At 37.1% G+C, this 27,433-nt stretch overlaps 1 protein-coding gene across 1 annotated transcript in view; it reads left to right on the plus strand.

Moving 5' to 3' along the window:
* Window positions 1–1,207: 1,207 nt before the first annotated feature.
* The window catches only part of chid1 (chitinase domain containing 1), a 156,961-nt gene continuing 130,735 nt past the window's right edge, over window positions 1,208–27,433 (plus strand). The window contains exons 1-3 of the mRNA XM_051922052.1: window positions 1,208–1,675; window positions 12,288–12,448; window positions 25,451–25,600. Coding sequence (XP_051778012.1) covers window positions 12,332–12,448; window positions 25,451–25,600 — 267 coding nt within the window. The 5' untranslated portion in view covers window positions 1,208–1,675; window positions 12,288–12,331. The remainder of the gene's footprint in view (window positions 1,676–12,287; window positions 12,449–25,450; window positions 25,601–27,433) is intronic.

Consider the following 27,433-nt stretch of genomic DNA (forward strand, 5'->3'; position numbering starts at 1 on the left):
TTACCTGGCTGTCTGCTGCTCTGCTGGTTGTCATTATTAAGATACAATGAAGGGAGCAAACTGCACAGAGAAGGGGCAAAATATAATGAAATCATATAATGCTATAATTAAATCTATAGCAAAAATGGAAATATTCCTAAATATCTTATTAATGAAAAAATCATGCTGTGGTGCTTTCTTAATGTAGAATAAGATAAGAGAAAAAAACAGCTAATTAAATGAGATCAGTGTTGTCTGGTGTTGTCACTGATTATGAATCTGGTTGGAACAAAAACCTTAAGCCACAGTGGGCCCCCAGGACCGACTTTGAGAATCCCTGCTCTACAGCATGCTGGTTAGTCTGACTGGCAATTCCAAGTCAGCCCTGTGTGGTGTTGTGTCCACAGCTATTTTAAACCATATGTCTACTGCTGCTTGGAATAGGCAGCAAATAGCTTATATGTTCTCCCCATGTTTTCCTTCCACATTTCCAAGGAGATTCAAGTTTGGTTAAGTGGAAAGTTCAAATTGATCCATATATGAGTGTGGGTGTGCACATGAGTGATTCTTGTGACAAACTGGCACCTTGTTCAGTGCTGTTTCCTGATCTAGCCAACGGTGACACAAAATTGTTTCAGGCAGACTTGAGAGTTAAATGTGATGAGACTTCCATTAGGAGTGTTTGTGCATTGAGGATCCCTCTGGAAGTATTCTGTAATTGCAATAAACCTGCTTACTCCATTCATGCTAATTAGCTAGTGTAATTAAACCCAAGTTCCAACAATCTGAAACTCAGAAATTCACACAACAGGTCAAGAAGAAATTATCAATACATGTTTAGCTAATTTGTTCATCTCTTAACCAGCTTGATTATGGTAATGAGCAGAGCTGGGACCACTGACTATCTACATAGCATTAAGTTCAAGGCTCAATGCGCTAATCGACCAATAGAGTCTGTTTAAGGCTAAAAACTGTTCTGGGCGCCCTTGGATGCTTGTCCAATTCAAGGGGTGTCAGACCCTTCTTGCCATTTATAGTGAATTGTTTTAAGTTTGATAGTTTTGCAGGAGGACGCTTCCGGGCTCCTTTTCTCATCATATGATGTGCGTATTAAACTGATTGGCAGCTCGATCTTAATTGGTATTGTATGAGTCAGTTGGTATGGTTTGATTGAAAACCTCAAGGAACTGAAAATGAATCTTATCATGGAAGATATTTTGCAGAAGACATCAGAGGGAGTTTGCTATTGGTGTTTATTACAATTTTTGAAAAACACTATGTTGGGTGAAAGGATAGTACTGAAAACATTCTGATCCACACGCCATACCAGATGGTGGCGGTAATGCACCAAAATGTTGTTTACCAACCGCCAGTAAAACAAGAAGAAGGGTCTGTATGGCTTGTAACTGCATGTTGCGCCGGTGCTGTCAAGCTAAGTTCTGGGCACACTTCACCCTACAATTAGAATCAAGGAGTTTGAGACACGTGAAGAATGTAACCCTGCACTGATCACGAAAGATGCAGAGTTGGCCATTTCTACTCTGGAGTCGTTAATATATGACTATTAAAGCTAAAAAGTAACCCAAACAACTCAAGTCTGCAGGTGAAACCTTTTGAAAGTAATACGATAGTAGTTTCATCCTGGTTGCCGCCTACTAAAAGGCAGGACACGTCATTTCCAGCGCGACAATTTGAGGTGAGCATTTACAATTCGTTCCACTGTAGTTGGACACGTGTATTTTACAAATCAGCATATCCGAAAAAATAGCAGTAAGCTTTCGAGATTAAAGTTGTTATAGCATAAGGAATATTCCACACAGAATACATATTCGCTAGGGAATTAAAAATGTGACGTGGTTGCTCTGCGGCCAGCTTCATTGCTGCAGTAACGTGATGGTGTTTTTCTTCAGATTCTCGTTATTACACATGACGAGACGTTCCTTTAAAGTTCTCTAGCAAACGCGAGGTGGGTGGATCTGTCATTGTGGGATAAAGTCAAATGGTTAGTCGTATATCAACGCACGAACACGTCGAATGTGAGATGTTGACCGTGGAAATTTATGAAGTATGCAAGATTCGTATTTGTAATCATTCGAACTCGGCATTAACGGCCACTGGCGAATTGGCAATGAAAGTGCCACCACAGACTCACAGTTGTACCCCTGGTTCCCCAAACCAGCCCCCGTGGGTATTTTGTAGTGGTTATGATATGTTCGTATTTGTCTGGCTTTTAATACACATATATATACTGTATATATATTCCCTACTCTTCCCTTGTTTCTCGGTTTGCTCCCATATCTCAGAATTGTGCAGATTAGCTCGATTGTTTCTGAATTTCCTTCTTCGTATGCGCATGCGTGACTTGAACCCTGGCAATTCCTGGCGACCCGTTCAGTTTTGTCTTTTCTCTTTCTTCCTATACTGCCTGCCTTGGCTTATATTAGCGATCCAGAATTGGAGTTTGATAATAGATGGATGGAGGTTTTAGGCTGATGTTTATTTACGTAATTGAGGATGCAATTTGTAAATATTATTCCAGTAGCCTGTCAAATGGCAACGTCATTATCTCACTACATTCAACTTTGTTGTAACAAATAGAAAAATGAAAAAATGGGATTCTGATTTCATACTGAGTTATTTAACTGTCTTCATTTTTAATGTACTATAGGATTCAGTATATCTATATGGTTCCAATGGAGTTCAGTTGTTCCCTTTTTTTAAATCACAACTAACAGGTTATAACAATAAATACTATGCAAGTATTCAAAAGAGCTTTCCAAACAAATAGGAAATGAAAAACTTGCAGTCTAGTAACCATAAGAAAGAGTTTGAAGTGTTTCCATAAGACAGTACTTTTTTCATTCCTTTCTTCTGGAGTAGAAGCCTTTCCTAGAGAAATTGGCACAGTGTGGGTGCAGATGCCAGGTCATCACAACGACATACCTTCTCACTCATACCGGAGCAGTGTGGAGTTCCTACTTAGATTTAAACTCCTATCTGTGTGATGTCTGTGAAAACTAAAGTGACCTCCACCATTTGGGTCTGGGGAACTGAACCCAGGCCCCTAGAGCTGTGAAGTAGTAGTCCTAATGATTGCATTACATCTGTGCTGCTCATTTCTTGTGTCTTTTTCACAATCCATTTTTCTTGTGTGTGGGTTAATAATGGTGTTCTATTAATGGTGCTAGTGCATAATGATGACCTGTGTGACTCTGCAGTTATGTACTACAGCTAACCCATTTTTAAGAAGGGTCATTGTAGTGTAGTTCAGGGTTGAGATTTATAAAACTTGCGTATGCACAAAAAGATACCTGAAATGTGCAAACACAGGTTTCCATGCAAATATTTGGATTTATAAACTTCACGGGACAATGTGCATACATTTACTGCAACTCTCACTCACCTGTATACAACATTTTGGAGAAAGTGGGAAATAATAATGTAAGGAAATGCAGCTAAATGACAACTTGCATGCATCACTGATCCATTATTAGAATGTGTGTTGAGATGACAAAACATATTATTATACCCTTAAAGTGATGATTATGATGTACAGATTCTATTTTACAATGTGTTCTTTTTGAGAGGGCCGATTCTGCATATTTACACTGAAGAACATTTTTAGGTTTTTGTCTTTTTATATAGCCTACCTTTTGTCATTTCTTGGGGAACTGGCTGTCAGGTGAGCAATATCACAGCTAATCTTCACTCTGTTATGCCTGCGCTTCTGCAAGCTGTTAACAAAACGGTGAGGTGGTATATCCAATTTTTGTATGGTTAGGGTGAACATAAAACATAACAGGTTTTTGATATCAATAAAAGGCAATTTGCAGTAGTGCAAAGTTCTCCTAATGTAATCAGAGCAATTGACTGCACTCAAATTGCAATAAGGGCACCTAATGAGAACAAAGCTGCTTTTGTTCAGTGTAAGCTCTGACAATCCATTAATACACAAGTCATCTGTGATGCCAAGTTGAGACTGACAAACGTTGTGGCTTGGTTGCCTGGGTCAACCCATGATTTGTCTGTATTGAGTTTAAGTACTTTTGGCATACGACTTGCTGATAGTGCTGTAAATGGTGACCGGCTTATTTGTAGTGTAACTGGCTGAACCCTCCGTTTTTCATATGGCCTGTACTATTCACTTTAACAAGAATCATGTCATTACATGTGCCAGGTGATAATGGGTACCCGCTTAGATGCTACTGCCTAATACCTTTCCAACCCCCTGAGTGCAAAGGAGAAGTTGCTACAATAGTGCGCCTGAACTTGGCGCACTCAGTTGCAAAGCACAGCACCATGCCTCAGGAGGAAGGCTGCTCTAGCAGCCAACAAAGGTCTGCAACATTGCAACTGCATTTGTACAAGGTTTGTTAGCATAGTCCATGTATGGTTGTTTCAGGGTAGCAACTGGGTGGAGTTAGAAGAGAGTTCATGTACGCATATCTACAAGAGGATTGTGACTTTTAAAGGTAAATTACATAGAAATGTGTGTAAGCCAGGTTTTATAACTAAGATTTTCTTTGGTGTATGCATTTGCGTGTTTTTTGGCTTAAGCTTATTTTCACGTTCAAATCCACGCAAAGTTTTATAAATGAATGCCCTAGAGACAGAGTGGCCTTTTGGTAGATGAGACATATCGAAACAGTAAGGTGTTTTGTACTTTTAGTAACAAGTTTCAGGTTATGTAAGTACCCTCCTCCCAGGATGAAAGTAACGTAAGTGCTCAAATATATGATATACAACCAGGAATGATAAAACAAGAATGAAATTGTGGAGAAAGTTGGAACATAAGTGGTTGTATTATGTTCATAATCTCTATTGCTGTGAACTCCTGTCAGCAGACATAGCAGTCCAGCTAGGTGAAATTTAAAAAAGAAATACCAGTAATGTAAATCTGCTCTGTGAATTTTTTTTTTTTTTTTTTTACAAAATGCATATTACTGAGTTTGGACGTGGAAATGAAGTAACAGATTGCTTTTTATGTCAGTGTTGCCAATAAAATCTTTTTCATTGTTTGATTCCAGCATCAGACAAACAGCTGAATGGCGGCCCTTTTCATGACATAACTTCAAATTTAGACAATTGGAAATCTGGCTGTAGTAGTCTCTGAAACTTTGACTTTTAACTAAGTTAGCTTCCATATGGAACATATATGATCTGTATGTTCAGAGCTGTCTGCTGTCTGAGTATGCCTCAACCACCATTTATTTAGCTCTTACTTGTTTGTCCACTTTTTGTCCTGTTTTGTCTTTCTAAAATGCAAAGGAAATGACAGAACTTAACATCTCTCTCTTACTGGTAAGCTGTATGGCGGAGTGATCAGTCCTCTGGATTGTTAATTCCTTTGCATTATTCACCGTGTTATGCTAACAATGTATCCTGTGCTGAAACTGAAAGAATGATCTGTAAACCGCTGTAATGCATACTGATTTTTCAAGGTGTCAGCAAAATATATAATATTAAAAAATGCAGACTTAATGATTGTTGAGTCTAAATTATAATGTAGCCATCTTAGGTCCATGCCAGCACAGGATTTAAAGCATTTTGACTATGTCAACAATAAAGCAACATTTCTATTATGTTTATAATTGGCTCTTTTGGCATATAGTGGGTGGCATATTTAAACATATTCAAAAGCAAATGATTTCCCACTTCAAAATATTACAGAGCTTGTTGTAAGGAATGACATTTCTGTGGAGCTTAAAATGATTCTCCAAAGGGCTACACAAAATAAGGATGTAAAATGGTATTAAACTGAACAGCACACAATAAAATTTTATAAATTAAACATATTACAAAGCAGATTTGTTTTAATAGAATAAAGCACACACTATGAAATGATGCAGATAAAAATCTAAATAAAAATAGAGAGGCAGACCTCAAGACATGTTAGAATCCTTAAAATCTATAGTGAAATGATTAGTTATATATAGGTTTTTAACTTAGTCAAGAGTCGAGTGCTTCTTATGGTTGTTAACTGTATATTCCACAGCTGGGGAGCACTACAGGATAAAGCTCTCTTCCTCCATGGCTCTAAGTTTGCAGTGAGGCTACTGCACAGAGAAGACGTTAGCAGAATAGAGGAAGCTTCAGCGAATGTAGGGTTTGACTAGGTCACGGGTATAGTGAGGAGCTGTGCTCTGGACCTCTTTTAATGTCAGAATAAGAGTTTTGTCTTGTGAATAAGAATAAGAGTCTTGTAATAATTGTGAATTTAAAATAATGGCTGAAGTCTTGTAATAATTGTGAATTTAAAATAAGGAAATTTTAGAAACATTTTAATGTGTGCCTGAAATGCCAGTTGAATGTTGTAAATGACTCCCAAGTTGAGCACTATTGACTGCATGACTAAATGGTTTACTTTTTGTATAGTAGAAGCAGTGCCAATTAAAGTAACCTCAATCTTTGCACAGTATAGGAAATTATGTTGCATCTATTGCTTTATTTCATGGAAACAGCTGGTAAGGACAGTAGTGGTAGAAATGTTTAGGATTTTTTTTCCAATATAGGTTTGTGTGTCATCCACATACCAGTGATAAACCATATTTCCTTATGATATGCCCTAAAGGCAACACCAGTGCAACCCCAGTTAGAAAAGAGCTGTGACAGTATGGAAAATGTAAATAAACACAGAAAGCAGTGATTAGTAAATGATCTTTAACCTGAAAACAGTATAACAGCCCATTATTTGATGTTACAAGTAATGAATTTTGTTTTCAATAATTAACACTTATTTTGATACTTGCAACATTTTCTAAAAAAAAGTCTCGACAGTAAAGAATTTGCCACTTTGTAACATTCCCTTTCCTTCTCACAACATTTAATAAAATTGTAGGTACCGTAGACCAATTTATTAAGTCTCCGCTGTTATTTTGTCCATTCTTGTTTCAAACAAGTCTTAAGGTATGCAACAATATGGGGTGTTCGTTTTCGCATTTTGCGTTTCAAATGCACAACACGTTCTTCTCAGTTGGGATAAGTTAGGACTGCAGGCAGGCCAGTTGAGTATCCGCAACCTGTTTTCCTATGCAACCATGCCTTTGTAATATGCGCAGAGTGTGGTTTTGCGTTGTGTTGTTGAAATGTGAAAGGGCATCCATAGAAGAGATATTGTCTTGAAGACAGCATATGCTGCTCCAAACATGTACTGTATGTACTGTTTGGCATTAATGGTGCAAGTTACCCAGGGCACTGATCCCATACCATCACAGATGCTGGCTTATGGAGTTGTAGCTGGTAAGAGTCTTGATGGTTCTTTCCTTTTCTGGTTCCAGAGGACACAATGGGCATTTCTTCCAAAAAACTGCCAACATATTGATTCATCTGACAACGATACACTTCTCCTGAGAAAATAATGGTGCTTGTGGGCATTGTTAGCTTATGACTTCATTTTTGCACAGTATAGTCGTAACATGATTACAATCACCTGTTGAACATTATTTATTTCTACTCGCATCATTTGTAATTTTTAAAAACTCCTTATTGGCCCAAATTTGCTCCATCCCAACTTTTTTTTGGAATTTGTTGTAGGCCCTTGATGGCAAGAATGAATGTATTTTTATGAATTATGTAGAGACTGAAGGAAGGAAAGATGATTTGCCACCATGATAGAAATCCAGGAAAAAAATGCTGGAGGCTCTGGACCCATTAAGAAAAGTACAGGAAATATTATCAGGAATGGGTGAAGTGCTGGGAAAAGTATGTCTCAAAGAGAGTATTCTGACAGCGACTAAAAGGGAATTGCTGTAAGTTGCATATTAAAGTTTATATTATTTTGTATAAGCAATTCCAGGAATTTTGGGTTCCCCCTTGTATTTTAATTACATTAAGAAATATGTGTGAGCTCTCTAAATCCAATGGTTTTCTACATCTTTAGCAGAGTATGTGGAAAATACAGCCTGGATACTCATCTTTTGTAGTACTGTTTTTTCAGTGGTGCTAGTTTTGTTTATCCTTTTTTCATTTTTCCTTCAATTTTCTAGCTGCTTAAGGAGATTCTGTTGACTGTGATTAATGAGATTGGATGTCTTACAGACTTACCTCTATATAGTTTATGTAAACTATAATAACCCACTTGGTTATTCTGCTTGCAATATATTCATTGTATCCTTACTTCTTTTATTTGGCAATGGCTTTTAAAGCCACAATTTTACTGATTAAATCCTGTTTTCTGCTCACTGTGCATACTGGAGCTAGTTGTAGAGAAACTCCCTGTTGATTTTGCGAGTACTCTTAGATAAATGTATCTGCTGGATAATACAGTAATAACAGTAAATTACAATATTCAGAGTTATTAACTATGGAGGTTTCTTGTAGCAGTAGGAAATAACTAAATAAATGAAACATTATTTAGAAAAGAGATTTTTTTTTTCAAATAGCTGTTTATGTTTTTGATTCAATCTTCAAACTATGGCGTGATCTTTACTGAACTCCTATCTTGGACAAATATTAATGTGAGAGTTGTAGAAATGTGTATGGTGTGAGAACAGTACAGTAATTCATTGATGTTATTCAATCAGTTAATTGGTAATGCCATTAAGCAATGAATGAATGAATGAATGAATGAATGAATTAATTAAAAATAGTAAAATCCCCACCCAGTGATGCCAAATTAATGTAGTGTATGTGTGTGAGAATTTTAACTTTTGCCCACCCAAGGATCTCGGTTTCACCTACCAGCCAGGATGCCAGAAATATGAAGAGATCTATACAATATATGAACAAGGTTCATACATCAAACTTGGATGTGGTAATGGACTATTTTTTCAACAAATAACCCAACATGTTTCCTGCAATATGCCAAATAACACCATTTACTCATTACCTAGGGAGAACAAATGATGGATACATGCAAGTGTGTATGTCTGTATATGTATGTATGTATGTATGTGTGTGTGTATATATATATATATATATATATATATATATATATATATATATATATATATATATATATATATATATATAGGTACATGTATGTTTAGATATACACTACTGGTCAAAAGTTTTAGTACACCTCAATTTTTCCAGTTTTTCTTCAAATTTAGTCAGTTGAAATGCACTGAATAATCAAAAATGGTCAAAAGGTAAGCAGTAAACTGTCAGAGGTTTAAATTTAAAGTTTAGGTTAGCAAAAACAGAAGACTAGGAAATTTCAGATTGTTACAAATGGAACCTTCTTCAGAGAACAACTAATAGGTTACATCCTACAAATGTTCTGCAGATTATAAAGTGAATTAAGTCTTGTAACGTGAAGCAAACAATTTGCACAGGTGTTTCAACTTCTGTTAATTAAAAACTCTGTCTGAAAGCAGAGTAATCAACAGAAGTTGTGATACCTGTACAAATTGTTTTGAAGATGCTACCTATGCAAATTTATTTGAAGACTCCACTCTCCCTCTACTTCTAGTGCAAATCAGGTTAGAGACACTTTCTCCTTTCCTTTTTGCTTCAAATGAAGCAACACCAACGCTTGTAGCCACAGTGCTTAGCCCCCTCTCAGAAGCTTTGTAGTGAGCTTGCTGACCATTTAGCTTCACTGAGGTTTCTCTTTACATTTCATTCCTGAGTATAGATGGCAAATATAATTAATTCTGCTTTCCTGTGTGGAAAAACTGTTGCCATAAGACCTCTTCGAGTCAAAAATCAGATGGGAGGAAGCTTGTTCATGCATGTAATAAACCTTCATGAATAGGGAGAACACTGTTGTGGGACCATTCCCTTAACAGTTTTATGCGACAAAGTCAGAGTTCCATATTTATAGACAGTTATATTGCTTAATTAATGCTTCCACAACATTTGACATTTACTATGACTGGTTCAATAGCTTATACACCTAAATACAAGCCTCATTCTGCTGCGTGCTTGTCCTTCTCAATATTTAAGTTCAACTCTTATCCTTTAATGGAATTTCTGTGTACATGACAACTGTTTAAGTCATGTAGTTGCTAATTTCTTTCATCGCCACCTAGAACATTGTCTCTTTGTTGCTCAAACAACCTTCATCTGGTTTCCTAATATGCTTGCTTAAACAACCACCTATTGTAGTAGCAGTCTCTTCATGCTACTTCTAAGATAAATGCTTTATTTTAGATGTGGAAAGCATACCAAACCACTTGATATGCATAACTATATCACCCCTAAATAACTACTTTACACCCTGATCACCTTTACTTTATTTCACACTTGTCCAGGGCATGGCCTCTTCAGTCCACCATATTGGTAAGTGCTGCTGTCAGTCACTTTAGTCAGTGTAAAGTCCCTGTCAGTGCAGCATGGAGCATGAAAGTTTGCACAATACGGTATCAATAAGTACTGACAAAAATAGGGTCAGGTAATTCTCTTCTATTACGTAAGTAAATTTGAATCAAATCCATCAAGGCTTTCTTGAGATTTTGGGTTATTTAGTTTTTTTTGTTGTGGTGGGAGTGTTACCCCTAAATATTGATATGTTGAAATGTCCTAGCCTAGGTGTACAATCCTGCCAAATATCAGCTTTTTAACTAAATGGCAAGTAGCGTTTTTGTTGATGAGTCAATTTTCAATTTAAGTGATCGTGATGAATAAGTTTTGTAGCCAGTTATTAAGTTTCTGTTGTTTGTACTGTGACATTGGCATTGATTTGGTCAAAGATGATCTGAACTGGTTTTTACCCTCAAAGGCAGTTTCTGTGTTTGTATGTGAAATACTGCTCTGAAGTTTCTTCCTGGAATCAGAAAGAAACTTATAAACCTATATAAACATCCATCATAAAGGATTACTTTTCAGTTACTGATTCCAATACCATAATACATTAGGCTATGTGATTTTATCCTAACTACTAAGTTACAATTAATAGTTGTTGGAATTAAAATAGGTGTACTTGTGGTTTGATGTAGGTAATGCTGTGTTTTTCTGGTCAGCTTTTTCTGACACACTTGAAGGAAGTTTAAGCCGGGATTTCGTACTTTGTTCAGAAGCTCTTTGCCTTGATCACAGCTTCCAGTTGTAGCCGGTACTGCAGTTTTCTCTTTGAGATTTTTATGCAAATGTCCTCTGTTGGCTAATGATTGATCATTTTATCAGGTAAGGCCCAGAGTCTACGTTTCATAGAGGCCATGTGGAGAGACAAAACTGACAGTCTTAGTGGAGCTGAGTTTCTGACAGTTTGCTTTTTAAGAAATGTCTTGTATGCCAAACCACAGCAGAATGGGTAATGCCTCGTTGTTCTTCAAAATTTTGAGCAGGTCATATTAAGTAAATGCAAGAAAGATACCTCCACATACACATATAACAGTCTTCTCTGAATTACTCTAACAATGGCACCTTAAATATAATTAATAATCTTGGAAAACATACAGCAGTTGTGATCTTTCCTGTACAGAAACATGCTCATTTAAAAGCCTAACTAAAAGCTGCATGTGCTCTGGTAACTTACCTTTCAACAAGTATGACAAAACCGTTTAATGGCCCATTACATTAAGAATGATTACAGTTTAGCTTTTATGGCTTTATTTCATGTACTCCAGTTTACTGCCCTGTGCCACAGATTTATATATTAAGTTGGCATATAAGGAATATGTCTTGATGTCTCTAAATTTGCTCAGTATTTCTAACTGCAGTGTGTGAGTGAGTGTGAAATTTGATGAACTGAGGTCTTGCCTGTGATGCCTTGCACCCAAGGGTGCTGGGATAGGCCTTAACCAACTTGCAATCCTATGATTGGAATAAGTGGATAAACAGATGAATAAATTGGCCTTGTGATTTTCAGGGTTGAGGTTTCATTGTTGGTAAGAGAATGAGCTCTGACTCCTCACAGCCATTGTTGAACTAAGTAGTTTGAAAGATGGATTGATTGCTAACTGACTAAAATGCAGGGAGTTGTCAGTATTTAAAAAATGAAGATGCCAGCTTTTCTCTTAAAAATAAATTAAATTCAAGGTGATTGATTGAACCAAAGATTCTGATGACAGGAAATTATAATGTCTACACACATAACCTTGTTTCAAAAGTGTTTCGAAAATTGCTTCTTGAGGAAAGCAATTACTAAACATCCATCTCATTTATATTGTGGTGAAAAACTGGCTGCAACATGACTTCTTGGCTCATGTAGAACATTGCCTGTAATTTCTAGGTCTCATCCACCTACTAGTTCCATCGGGTATATTCATTGGGAATTTGGATTTCCTGTAGAAAATAGCTGAATTGTGAAAAATTATTACCTTGGCTGGAAAACCAGTGAACATATCCCTTAAATGTGATTCTAGAATTAGATAGCTCATACCAGTCATACTTAGCTAAATACTAATATTTTTCTTTTTTCATAGCTGGAGACCATTTCTGACCGAATCTGTAATATTCTGATTGGGACATGAAAACTAATTTCAAAATATTGCCTCTTCTTCTGTCACTGGCTTTTCTGCCTACTCAGGCCACACTTTCTAAAACTGATGGCAAGAAAGGAGGGACAAAAACACGAGACAAAGAGGTGAGATTATTGTGAGTTTAACATCAGATTGAAACTGTTTGATTTCTGCAGTTAGATTCCATAGCTTCCATGTGTGTGACTTACATGTTCAACCTGGTTTTACCTGAGAATTTCAGCCTCAATCGCCAGTCTAATGACATTCCTTTAGGTTGATTAGCAACACTAAATTGTGGTGGGTAAAGGGGTTTGTAAGAGCTTTTAAGAGGCATTTTCTAGGCTAGATTAACCTGAAATATACACTGTATTTGTATGATCCACATGTGATTTGTCTTTTTGACATGTTGGAAATCAAAACCAGCCATTTGCAAAATGGTTGCAGTGGAATATTTATTGTGAATAGCTTTCACATGATGTGAGCTGTGGTCCAAATTCACCTTCATCGCTTTGATCAAGAGTTTATACTTCATTTGAACTGGTGAAGTGGCTGAAATAGACTTTTCAAAACTCACCAGTCCAGTACAGCTGACAATTATTAATTTAATTAGTGTAATTTCAAATGGATTTGTGAACATATCATATAAAATGACACAGTATGTTTTTTTTATTACAGACAACACGTTATAAACATTAAAAAACTTATTTTTTGCCAAACACACAGAAGAGCCCTGTCTGAGCTCCTTGATGAATACACTGATTCTATCTATAATGTTTTTCTGCACTTTCATGACTGCATTGGTCAAAACACCTGAGCAGAGGTTTTTTGAGGTGGTGGAGGAGATTGACCTGTGTCCTTGGTTTTGTGGTTGCTCCTTTTGCTTAAGGGGAGGCAGCAAGGTCTGTCTTCTTGTTTCCTTCAGGCTCTCTGGGTGAAGTTTGATCAGTATAAATACAGTGAAGTAATTTACTACTCATTTTATGGTCATTTTTTTAAAATAATAATAAAAAACAGCTTTAAATTATCAGTATGTCTGTGGGGAAATGTGCATTTATTACAAAAAAAAAATAAACACTCTACAAAGCATTCTTAAATTACTCTTCTAGATCAGGGGTGGGCAATGTTGGTCGTAGAGAGCCATAGTGGCTGCAGGTTTTTGCTCCAACCCAGTTTCGTAATGAGAAGTCAATTATTGCTGTTGAAGCATTTATTGATTAAGTGACATTTAATTTTAGTGGTCTCATTTGTTAATGTTCTCCACCCTTAATTGCTTATTTCAATCTTAAAACAGCTGTATTCAGTGTTTTAATGGCTCCTTATTAGCAGTAAGATGTAAATGACAAAGGAGCCAGCAGTTCTTCATCTAGCTTTTTTCCATTTACATCTGTGTGTGTTCATCATGCGCTGTTTGATTTAATAAAACACTTAATTTTCAGTCTGTTACATTTTTCTATTATCTGTTTTAGGCTTCAAATTATTTTGATGTTAACCTTGGAAAAGAAAAAATCTGATATATAGTATGAACTTTACATTGCGCAGACTAACAAGCCATAAAATTAAATAAGGTCTGAGATTGACAAGGATTGGTGTCTAATTAAACAATTGGGTTGGAATGAAAACTAGTAGCAACTGTGGCTTTCCAGGACTGACATTGCCCACCCTTGTTCTAGATTAATAGGTGAAGATAGTAACAAGCAAGAAATAACAAAAATCTTAACTTGATCTCAATTGCATTTTATAAAGTGATTACTTCTAATATATATATTTTAAATTACATAATGTAAGACTACAGATTGAACAGTCAGCTTTGACATCTAGTAGCACTCCATGCCACCTATTGTACTTAACCATGTCTATAAATTGAAATTAATGACAGAGTAAGAGGTAAGGAGACTGCCTGTTAGAATGTGTCTTTGGTAAGCAACCCCCGTGTATCTTGTCAAAATGCTTCTCTGTGTCATAAATGCTGTTGTTTTTTTTGTTTTTTTTTTTTTTGGGAGGGGTGAGTTGATGCTGGATAGTGCACTGTACTGCCAGTTCTCAGAATATTTTAATTAAAATGTAAGCATGGTCCCAGTGAGTGTCAGAATCACTTCCTTTGAAAATCTGAAAAATTACTAAATTTGAAGGATTCAGCACTGTTTATCATGAGTAAATATTAAATTGTTGAAGCCACTGCTTGGCCATTACTAAGGCATTTATTTTAGCCATGCTTTTGCACTAGTCACAGAATAGAAAGTGATATTCTTATTTTCTTCAATTGCTGGAAATCCCATCATCATTTTTCTTTTAAAGGTAAGTGCAGGTTTTGATACAATAGACCACAACATGCTACTGCTAAGGTTTGAGAATATATTTAAATTTGCAACAACTGTTTTTTGTGGTTAATTTTTATAGTTTTCAGAATCATGTGCTGCAAGTGGTTTTTTTTTTTTCTTCTTCTTCCCTTTAATGGTTGGTTAACTACTGTTGGTGAGGTTATGACACTAAGTGGTTGGATAAAACTTAAGATTTTATTTACAAAAGAAAAAAGCTTAATAAAAATAGTCAGTATAATATTAAAATATGTACAACAAAGAATGCAGGCTTTCAATGTAAAAACCGGAAATATGAAACAATACAGTTTTTCTTACACTCTGTACTTTAACCACTTGTCTTTCAAAGTGGTAAAAAAATTTGGGCAATATTGCTACCAAAGGAAAGATAGAAATATACATTTATTAGTCTCATCTACTATATACCATGTTTGACCTTTAGACTGCTAACCAGGTTTTACAATAAATTTCTTCAGTCCCACTGCTAACTCTGTTTTCCATTCTTTTTTTTCCCATTGCCTTCTTTTGGGGTTAAGTCTATTATTGCCAGTATGTCTATTACTGCTATCTATTTAATGGAGGAAGAATAATCTTTATTGAGCTGTCATAATGTATTCTTTTTCTTTTTTGCTTTATTCCAGACATTCTAATACTTTTTCAAAATTATTTAAAATGTTTTTTTCTGGATTATTTTACCTCATAATCATCTCTATAAAGGTATTTTTATTGATATCATTTTCTGTGTTTTCCCAAGTTACTTCTTCACTGTCATGGTATATATTAATTTTCCACATGAAATTGTATTCTAAAGTAAAGCATATTTTATAAGTTAAAAAAATACATAGCCTGCTCTTGCCTTTTGTATTGGAGGTGAAGCGTCACTGGGGTCCTATTGTGGGGAAAAAAATAAATAAAATTTGCTGAATATGACCACTTTGAAGAAATAAAGATTTAGATTTGAGAAAATGTGCTTTCCATATTTCTGAAACACCCTTGTGACTATCAAATAAAGTTGAAATATGACATTTGTATACAGAATCTTGGTACTGTTTTCTTGAGGTAGGGATACACTTCTTGATTTCTTGTCTGCCTGCAGTGGCAGCCACTCTCCACAAAGTTATTTTCTTATTATCCTACTTCTTGCTTCTGGGGTTATGCTCTTCCATGATTTAGTGCAACCAAAAAATATATGCTCCACTCACATGATTATCAACTTTTTTTGCCTATTAAATTCTGTGTTATTATTTTACATAGCCGAGATTCACACAGAATGGCCGTGAAAAGTGCATGTAAGACTTTTATTGTACTTTATACATAACAAAAAATCTGATCTGAGCTAATTATATATTTAATGAAATCAGATTTTGAAAAAAGCCAAGCCACCTACACTTCTCACCACCGTGGTGTGTTGTGCACATGCACACTAACAGATCATGCAATGGAGCCCAACCATGATGAAATAAATTGAAGTGCCACAAACCAATTGTTGAATTTTTTTAATGAATGAAGCATCAATTTGCTAAGGATATAATAATAAAAGAACCAAGGGTTCTGTGCTGTGAGGTAGGAATTGTGTTGCTGCCCTACTGTTCTGCCTATGTTAAAACATATGTACTAAACTTTACTAAGCTTCAATCTGATTTGAACTAAATATATACTTGTAACATCTGTTCAATTCTTGTCATTTGATTGCAATATTTGTTTCAGTAGACAAAGGAAGCACACACACATTTTATCATACAGGCATCATCAATGTGAGATAACAAAATAAGATTCCATATAGTGGAAGAATGTGAGCAATCATGGGTTTTTTTTTTTCTTTAACATATTATTATCTAGTTCTCTACAGAACAGAGGCAGTAATTCACATATGGGCATCAATATTGAAAAATGTCAATAACACTTGGTGCTGACTTTCCAAGGTGAATCCACACCCCGTGGCTGAAAAGGGTGCTGTGGAGGAAGATTATCAGCGAAGTGAAGTACACCACTGGTCTTTTTTGAAAATGGATGAATCTCACAAGCATGTTTGTTTTACTTGTTTTTCTTCTTAAAAAAACATGGATACGCTGTTTTGCAATATGTGTACAATCTCAGGACATGGATAAAAACACAGATTTTTGGCTTGAAACATGGACCTATTTGGTAAGTTTTAATGACTTTTTTTTCCTCTCCATATTAGAACCCCAGTACCCATTAGCCCCATTATAAAATGCAAGATGATTATTTTTTTTAATGTATAAAATATGGTTGCCTTTAGAACACAGTTTCATGTGGCAAATGATTGCAGTATATTCCATGATTATGAAGAAATAAAAAATCGAGTTGAGAAATGCTAAACTTATCCTTTAAATTGATATAAAACATTTTCAACAGACTACTTCTTCTTTTGGCTCCTCCATTAGGGGTTGCCACAGCGGATTATCTTTTTCCATATCTTCCTGTCCTCTGCATTTTGCTTTGTTACACCCATCACCTGCATGTTTTCTCTCACCACATCCATAAATCTTCTCTTAGGCCTTCCTCTTTTCCTTTTGCCTGACAGCTCTGTCCTTAACAAACTTTTCCCAATATACCCAGCATCTCTTCTCTGCATATGTCCAAACCAATGCAATCTCGACTGTCTGACTTTGTCTCCCAACCTTCCAACCTGAGCCGACCCTCTAATGTACTCATTTCTAATGCTGTCTATCCTTGTCGCACCCAATGCAAATCTTAGCATCTTTAACTCTGCCACCTATAGCGCTGTCTCCTGCTTTCTGGTCGGTGCCACCGTCTCCAACCAATATAACAAAACTGGTGTTGCTATTCTGTAGACCTTCCTTTTCACTCTTGCTGATTAACCATCTGTCAGAAATGACTCCTGCCACTCTTCTCCACCCATTCCACCCTACCTGCACTCTCTTTTTCACCTTTCTTCCACAATCCCTGTTTAACTGTACTGTTGATCTCAAGTATTTAAACTCCTCCACCTTTGTCAGCTCTACTCCCTGCATCCTCACCATTCCACTGACCATCCTCTCATTCACACACATATTCTGTCTTGTTCCTACTGACCTTCATTCCTCTGCGCTCTAGAGCATATCTCCACCTCTCCAGGGTTTCCTCAACCTGCTCCCTACTCTCACTACAGATCACAATGTCATCAGCAAACATCATAGTCCATGGGGAGCCCTGTGTAATCTTATCTGTTAACCTGTCCATCACCATTGCAAATAAGAAAGGGGTCAGAGCTGATCCCTGATGTAATCCCACGTTCACGTTGAATGTATCCGTTACTCCTACCTCCAACTTAACCACTTAACAACAATACCACAACTCCTCTCGAGACACCCTGCCATATACTTTCTCCAGGTCCACAAAGACGCAATATAACTCCTTCTAGCCTTCTCTAGATTTCTCCATCAACATCCTCAGAGCAAACATTGCATCTGTGGCGCTCTTTCTTGGTATGAAACCATACTGCTGCTCACTAATCAGCACCTCCCTTCTTAACCTTCCACTACTCTTTCCCATAACTTCATGCTGTGGCTCTTCAATTTTATTCCCCTGTAGTTGCTACAGCTCTGCACATCCCTCTTATTCTTAAAAATCGGTACCAGTACACTTCTTCTCCACTCCTCGGGAATTCTCTCACTTTCCAAGATTCCATTAAACAATCTGTTTAAAAACTCCATTGCCATTTCTCCTAAACACCTCCGTGCTTCCACATGTATGTCATCTGGACCAGCTGCCTTTCCATTCTTCATCCTCTTAATAGCTGTCCTTACTTCCTCCTTGCTAATCCGTTGCATTTCATGATTCACTATCTCCACATCATCCAGCCTTCTCTGTCTCTCATTACCTTCATTCTTCAGCCTCTCAAAGTTCTCTTTCCATCTGCTCAACACACCTTCCTTGCTTGTGAGTATGTTTCCATCTTTATCCTTTATCACCTGTGACAGATAGGGGCGCTCTCGCTCCCTTGAACCGTCAGACACCAGATAAAAGTCCAAAATGACTTTATTATTAATAATAAATGTGCACAAAGCACCCTCCACTCCACTATACTCCAATAAACAATACAAAATAATCAATAATCCTCCACTTTCCCAGACGCGTTGCCACCCTTCCACCCAGCTCAGCTCAACGTCTGGGATCTCCCATCGTCCTTTTATAGTCCCTGACCCGGAAGTGTTTCCAATCCTTCAGTCCATGTGACTTTCTTTCACCTCCGGGTCAGATAAAAAGTTCTCTTCTTCATCCCGGAAGTATGTCATTTCCCTTGTCGCTTTGCCTACGACGTACTTACAGGTTATAGGGCACATGCGACTCTCTGGGCCTCCCTGCAGCGTCCTCTGTTGGCCCCTGTGGTATCCAGCAGGGCTGTAAAGGAAAACTCCATCATCCAGGATTCCCCGCTGGTATTCGGGGCACCACCTGGCGGCCTGGGGGTATTGGCCGGGATGACAAGCCAGCCATAGACCACACACCCTAACCTGCTGCATATCTTTCACAGCTCGGTCCCTCTGTTTAGCCAATCAGTACAGGTCCTTTTCTCCCTCCTTAGTGTCCAGTCTTTCATACAACTCATCATACGCTTTTTCTTTAGCCTTTGCCACCTCCCTCTTCACCTTGCACCTTATCTCCTTGTACTCTTGTCTACTTTCTGCATCTATCTGATTATCCCACTTCTTCGCCGTCCTCTTCCTCTGTATACTCTCCTGTACTTCCCTATTCCACCACCAGGTTTCCTTTTCTTCTTTCCTCTGTCCAGATGTCACGCCAAGCACCCTTCTGCTGTAGTTGCCCAGCTGTGTGGTAACTCTTCACTGCCATCCAATGTCTGTCTTACCTCCTCCCTAAACTCAACCTTGCAGTCTTCCTTTTTCAGCTTCCACCTTTTGATCCATGGCTCTGCCCTCACTCTCCTCCTCTTCTTAATCTCCAACGTCATCTTACAGACCACTATGCTATGCTGTCTAACTACACATTTCCCTGTCGCCACTTTGCAGTCTTTAATCTCCTTCAGATTGACTCTTCCGCATAGGATATAATCTACCTGTGTGCATCTTCCTCCACTCTTGTACGTCACCCTATGTTCCTCCCTCTTCTTAAAATACGTATTCACCAGAATCATGCCCATCTTTTTCACAAAATCAACTATCATCTGACCTTCTTCATTCCTCTACATGACAGCATACCTACCCATCACCTCCTTGTCTCTTCTGTTCCCTTCACCAACATGCCCATTGAAATCCGCTCCAATCACCACTTTCTGTCCCTTGGGTACACTGTCCATTACTTCATCCAACTCACTCTCTTCTTTCTCATCCATCGCACACCCAACTTGCGGGGCATATGCACTAACAACATTCATCATCCCACCTCCATTTTCTAGCTTCATAATCATTACTCTGTGTGACAGTCTTTTTACTTCCAAAACACATGTTGACATACTGTTCCTTCAGAATAATCCCTACCCCATTTCTCCTCCCATCCACACCATGATAGAATGATTTGAATCCACCTCTGATCCGCCTGGCCTTACTCCCCTTCCCCTTTAGTCTCTTGCACGCACAACATATCAATCTTCCTTTTCTCCATCATATCAGCTAATTCTTTCCCCTTACCAGCCAAACTTGTTCCTGCCCTCGGTTCCACTTTCTTTCCCTTCCTCCTCTCCTTCTTCCTTCGGACACGTTTCCCCCCCTCTTCTTCTCCTTCTTCGGCCAACTGTAGCCCAATTTCCACCAGCACCCTGTTTGCTAACAGTACTTGTGGTAGTTGTTGTTAATCCATGACTTGACTGATCCGGTATGGAAATCTGTATTGTTGTCCGCATGTTGATCTGGCAAAATTTTACACCGGATGCCCTTCCTGACGTAACCCTCCCCATTTATCCGGGCTTGGGACCAGCACAAAGAAACACACTGGTTTGTGCATCACCTGTGACTGGGTTAAAACATTTTCAACAGACTAATGTATATTAAAAAAAAGAGTATAGTTGTGTTTTGTCCAATGTACATTCAGTTTTTTCTGAGTAAGTGCTTATTGAAAATTTTCCAAAGATAGACATGAAGTTATAAAAAGGTACAGCACCCTGCTGAGTGTATTAAACCTATCGAGTTTAACAGAAAGCACGCCAATCCCCTACGGAAAAGAGAGGAATTGGCAAACCAACCTCGGGCTGTCATGAATATGGTCATTCTTGTGTTGTTTTGAATTTGTTTGTAAGCCTGTTCTTGTGTATTTGTGTTGGCCTTTCTTTTCCCTCTGTATCTTGGAGTTCAATTAATTGAATGCAAAACTTTTTAGTATTTAACTGCAGTGTTCCCTAAAGATTAATTTCTATTATACTTTTTGGAAATACAGTGATCCCTCGCTATATCGCGCTTCACCTTTCGCGGCTTCACTCCATCGCGGATTTTATATGTAAGCATATTTAAATATATATCGCGGATTTTTTGCTGGTTCGCGGATTTCTGCAGACAATGGGTCTTTTAATTTCTGGTACATGCTTCCTCAGTTGGTTTGCCCAGTTGATTTCATACAAGTGACGCTATTGGCAGATGGCTGAGAAGCTAGATTGCTTACTCTTCTCTCTCTCTCTCTCTTGCGCTGACTTTCTCTGATCCTGACGTATGGGGATTGAGCAGGGGGGCTGTTCGCACACCTAGACGATACGGACGCTCGTCTAAAAATGCTGAAAGATCATCTTCACATTGCTATCTCTTTTGTGCAGCTGCTTCCTGAAACGACATGCTGCACGGTGCTTCGCATACTTAAAAGCTCGAAGGGCACGTATTGATTTTTGACTGAAAAACAAACTCTGTCTCTCTCTATCTCTCTCTCTCTCTCTCTCCCTCCCCCTGCTCCTGATGGAGGGGGTGTGAGCTGCCGCCTTCAACAGCTTTGTGCCGCGGTGCTTCGCATACTTAAAAGCCAAACAGCCCTATTGATTTGTTTGCTAGAGATTGTTTTCTCTATCTATGTGACATTCTGTGCTCCTGACACACACTCCTTTGAAGAGGAAGATATGTTTGCATTCTTTTAATTGTGAGACAGAACTGTCATCTCTGTCTTGTCATGGAGCACAGTTTAAACTTTTGAAAAAGAGACAAATGTTTGTTTGCAGTGTTTGAATAACGTTCCTGTCTCTCTACAACCTCCTGTGTTTCTGCGCAAATCTGTGACCCAAGCATGACAATATAAAAATAACCACATAAACATATGGTTTCTACTTCGCGGATTTTCTTATTTCGCGGGTGCCTCTGGAATGCAACCCCCACGATGGAGGAGGGATTTCTGTATTTTAATATGGGTGGTAGTTTTTTATGGCATTGAAATATTTGGTTCCTATTTTGTGCTCCAGTTTCCTCTTTGTTTTGCCATCAGTGCAGCACCTATAAAATAAGATGCTGCAATAGTAACTTAATCTTAGCATAGTGAGTGATCTCGGAGATTTACGTTTTCCTTCACACTTATTGTTTTTTTGTTTTCCTTTTTGACTTGCCTTTTGTGTAGGCTTTTAATATTGTTATTTTGATGGATAGTGTATTTTGAGTACTGTTTTTCTTAACCCCACCTGGTTATCTTTTTCAAAACTGTCCTTAAGACAAGTCTTTTCTACCAGGCACAATAATGTTAAAATTCGTTGCTGAATGAACATAGGAGAAATGAATCTAAAAGAAGGAAATATCTGGAGAAAGGTAAATGGTAGTGGCTAGAATTGATGAATGGGATTTGGCAGTAAAGGTCAAGCATCAAAAGAGAGTGGGGCAATCCGAAATATATAAAGAAAAAAGTGCCATAGAGAGTGGGGGAACCAACTGACAAAGCGATTTAGAGAGACCCAATGGCAAAACACCTATAGGTTGAGCAGAGTAAAGTATGCATGCAGGTTTGGAGTAGGAAATTCCATGAGTTCCATGGTGTAATATTTAAGGAGAAGTTCTGCATTTTTTCACAGTCATGGTATTTATTAATTTGCCATAGAAATCAGTGTTCTTAAAGCAAGCATGCTTTAATAAGTTAAAAAAAATACTGTGCATGTTCTTGGGGTTTAAAATTGCATCTACTAGATCCAAACATGAAAACAAAAGCTTTAAACCTACTCTGAAAACATGCCTGCAGTGTTTCTGAGGTATGCAGTATAACAACAAAAGGAAACTGGAAGTTGTAGATTTTATCTCATATTATTGGCCCTATTTTTACCTGAGGTAGGGATATATTTGTATTAACAATGTCTTTTTCACAAGTGGAACATTTGTATAAATAAGGAATAAAGTAGCATGAAACTGAGCAATTGTTAGGAGCTGTTTACTGACACATTACTCTTCTACTAAAATGTATGAATACAGGAAGTGTCTACACTTTTTGTTGACTGTCTTATGGCAGTGGTGATAAGTTGAAGTCAAGGTCTACACCAGAAGTATTTAGCAGGGAACTAAGCTAATGGAGTTTTGTATTTAAGAGAATTTGATTGTATTGACACTAAAGAATTAAATACGTTTTACTGTTAAGAGCTACTGCCCTCTGATGGCTGCCTCTTCTCTACTTGACCAAGTTTTTTAGTCAGCTTTCATTACTATTTTAGATTTATACAAGTTCTTTTCTAGGAGAAATGATTCTAAACCAAGGAATTTGGTGGTGTACTTTAGTCAAAGATTTTAAAGAATACACTAACATTTGTCCTATGTGTAATCATAATAAGTCGATTCACTGCTACCCAGCTGGGTGTCTCCAGTAGTCACCTATATCTGACAAACTTTTATCTGATTTATCTGCCTGTAGATTTCATCACTGATCTATCCCCTCAAATTGTTTTACTGCCTAATTGATGGTTATTAATCGAGATGTTTGGGGAAAAACTACTCTTCTCAGCTTCCTCTCTTGCTGACATTTTAATTTGTGATGACCATATGCTCTTTATTATTAGAAGTACTGTTGTTTTTATTTAAGGATAAAAAAATAAATCTGACTTCCAGATGCTACCTGTGAACTAATGGCTAAACTAAGTGAATTAATAAAAATCTCTTAAGCATTTAAGATCTGACTTTCTTCTATAGGTAGAATTTGCATACATATTGCTAGCTTACATGTTATTTGATGGTTTCTGCTCATTTCCCTACACCATTGTTTCTCCAGCTTAAAACCAGTTTTCTCCAGTAGTTTGATATTTGTCTTTTTCTCTATTTACTATGATAATCAGTGTTCCTAAGCATAAAACCAATGTATGTTAGATTCACTATGGAAGGATTTGACATCTTATCTACTGGAAGAGGAATGAACACTCTTGGTTGTCATATACAGTAACATGGCATTCTCCAGTGCTTTTACACCAGTTTTACAGGCAATATAAAAAAGTAGTTGATTTAAATATGCAATCCATGCTTTAGGAGGGGTGGATTAAAGTTATTTTGATTCATTCTTAGTATTTTTTTCTATGTTTGCATTTCTAAAAATATGTTTGTTTTTGACTTGTATACCTCTATTATATACACTCATGTGTTACCTATCCCATATTTGAGAGCAAAAGGCTACAGGAACCTCATGTTGACTGTTTACATAAAAAAGATCAAAATCAGAAGGTATTAAAACAGATCACTTGGCTGCTCTTCTGGCAATCCATCTCTGCTACCTTGCACTTTTGTTTTCGCACCGAAGGAATTATGCCTTTGTCACCAACAATATCATAAACTGAAAACCAGCGATAACCAAGTTACTTTTTTTAAACATCCTTGCTGGTCAAACAGGATAATTTGACATGTCATAAAGCATAACATACATTGTCATGTTCCAGAATCATGACAGTGAGTCTAATGGCTTTCATATTTCTGTGATCTTAATCCAATGTAACATTGGAACAATCTAGACAAGAACAGGCCATTCCTATCCACTTGATTCTTCTAAAAATAACATCAAGTCTAGTTTTTAATATGCTACTTTCTACCACACTACTTGGTAGCTTATTTGACATGTCTGTGGTTCTCTATATAAAGAAAAACTTACTAATGTTTGTGTGAAATCATCCTTAACAAGTTTCCCAACTGTGTCTTCATGTTCTTGATGAACCCATTTTAAATAATGGTCTCCTGACCGCTTGGAACTGTGCAATCTAGAAAAACTTGCTTATTGAATATCCACTGCCAGTTAATTTCTTATTGCCATGTCTGTTCCTACAGCCTCTTGCGCCTTAACGCTAGCCGTCAGCCTATGTGCCACTGAGCCCTTCTCTTTACCACTTTGAAGTCAGCTGCTGCCTTTCATTGTTTTCTTTCAGAGGTGCTGATGTCGGCTACTGCTGCTTACTGCCCTTGCCGACACTAGTTTGAATACAATTAACAAGTACAACTAACAAGTAACTTTTCCTATCTTTCCCCAAAATACTCGGCTGCTTTTGCTCCTGTGTGGGTGAAAAAAAGCCAAAAAAAAAGTCTAAAGGGGAAAAAAAGCCCAAAGTTTTTATGAGCAAAATGTAATTTTTAATTAACTCCCACAACACAGAAAAAACAAACTCTCAGCTGCTTCTACTTCATTTGCAAGGATGATGTCAACGTGTCTCAGTCTTCAAATCAGTGTACGTCACTTTAGCACTTGAGGTGGAATGGAAGGTTTGAAACATAACTGTGTGGATGAAAATCTAAAGAAACTGCATAATGCTTTTGGGTCAACGTGCACTAAAATCCCTAAGGCATATACAGTATCTAGCATCTTTTTGTATGAGGTCCTATTAGTTTATCGCTACTCTATTAGATGCACACAAGTGTGTGTGTGTATGTTAAATGAACACATTATTCTTATTTCATCCTCTGCCTGTTATTTCTGCAGGTGCAGCCTCCAGCATCCTCAGCTCAAGAAAGAGGTCTTGTAGTTACAGATCCCAAAGCCAAAGACATTGTAAAAGAGCACTGGCGCTACAGTGCAGATAAGGCTAATGAACGACATTTCCAAGGGGACGTTCTTGGATATATCACTCCAGTAAGTTCTGAGATTATGGAATAATTCTAAATAAATATTTTTCAATGTCCTTTCAGTACTGCTAGCTAGAAATGTTGATCAAAGACTTGGTTTCTACTTGTCTGTATGTAACCATTATTGGTTATTAACAAGGGTTTGTTACCTTTTTTATGATTTTTAATTGTCTTGCATGGGTTACTTTTTATGATATTGTTTTCTTTTAGTTTTTTAACTTATTTTGGGCCACTCTATTCTGCAAGATCTTGTTAAGTGCCGTCTCACCTTTTAAAGGAATACTCCACCCAAAGATTTTTTAATATGTTTCTTAACCCATGTACTTTGTAGTAGTGGCTGATAAAAAAATTTAATCCTATGTTTTCATGCAGAATGGAAAGAAAACAGTTTATGACATAACAGAACCCAGTGGTGGCCAGTGCTGTACAATGTATCGTATAAAACATCTCATGTTACCTGTGTTGCATAGTCCACATCTGTTTTCCAGGCTCTTGTTCAAAATGTGCAAAACATTGCTTTTATTTGCTAAAATATTGTTAAATAATTTATTCTGGAATTATCAGTATGTATATAAACAGGAAATCAAAACACCCATGGGATTGACTTTTTGCCTGTCTCCAATTGACAATTTCAGAGTGCCCTCAACTATTTATTACTGCCTTGTACAAGACTGGTGTTTAATTACAATTACAAAATTTCACACTAATGTTTTTAACAAGACAAGTACCTTTCAAAATGATATTAATTCATTTAAATCATTGTGGGATGATTTCTACTGTTATAATTGCATGCAGTACTAAACACATATAATTGCCCCGTTAGTAATTTAGCTGTGGTTTAAACGTGATGTTTTAGGAAGAATACTATTGCTGGCTTAAACCAAATTGTATGTTAATCTATCAGACTAGGCCATTTAAACTGTGTTTTTGCAATTGGTAAACTCAAGTAAAACTTACTTCTGAAATCTCCTCTTTTCCAATGGAGGTCATTTGTGGATCAGGAGTCTTGTCCTCAATTTAAAAAATCACTCCTGTATGTGCTAATAATTCTGGAGGAAACTATTTTTTTATCATAAAAAAACATTTTTTTGCCTTTTTAGAGTTGCCTGTTTTGCACATATGGATTATGTGACATGAATAACATGAGATTGTTTTTCAGATTGTTTGCTGTTGTAATGCACTGGCTACTATTGAGTTCTTCCCTCTATTCTGCATGAAAACATGAGATTTCTACCACCCCTATACGGTTCATGGTATTTGTAACATATTAAATAAAAAAAAAACCCACTTTGAGTGGAGTACACCTTTAACAAAAGCACCCTATCATTCTATTTATATTTCTAAATGCCCTTAATATTTAATTTCCTTTATTCTTTGCACCAAGATGCTTTGACAGAAGAACAAAGTGGCCTCATGATATATAATGTGCAGTGTGATGTGAGACAGGGGAGAAAGCAGTGGCCTTTTTAATCATTTAATGCATTTACATGTAAATATTGTGTTGCCTGGCAGTTTAAAGGATAAATTTATTTTTTTTTAGGGCAAAGTCATTTCTCCACAAACATTTTATATCTATTCTAAAATTAAGTGGTTTCTGTAAATATAAAAGAATATCTTACCCACTCTGGTGCTACAATGGAGGGTATGGGACACTGAGGAAAATCTTAAAAACTTACTAAAACATCCATATGTCAAGCCACGTTATTGAAAAATGATCTGCGCCTTCTGTGTTTCTGATGCATGTTTGCAACAATAAAAAGGATCAGGAAATAATCATTTCATTGCATTTTCCAGGTACTATTTTTCTTATGGTAAGAATATGTTTTCTATTTGCTTGTGT

Source organism: Erpetoichthys calabaricus, chromosome 2, assembly GCF_900747795.2.
Source record: "Erpetoichthys calabaricus chromosome 2, fErpCal1.3, whole genome shotgun sequence".
In the NCBI taxonomy this organism is placed as follows: Eukaryota; Metazoa; Chordata; class Cladistia; order Polypteriformes; family Polypteridae; genus Erpetoichthys; species Erpetoichthys calabaricus.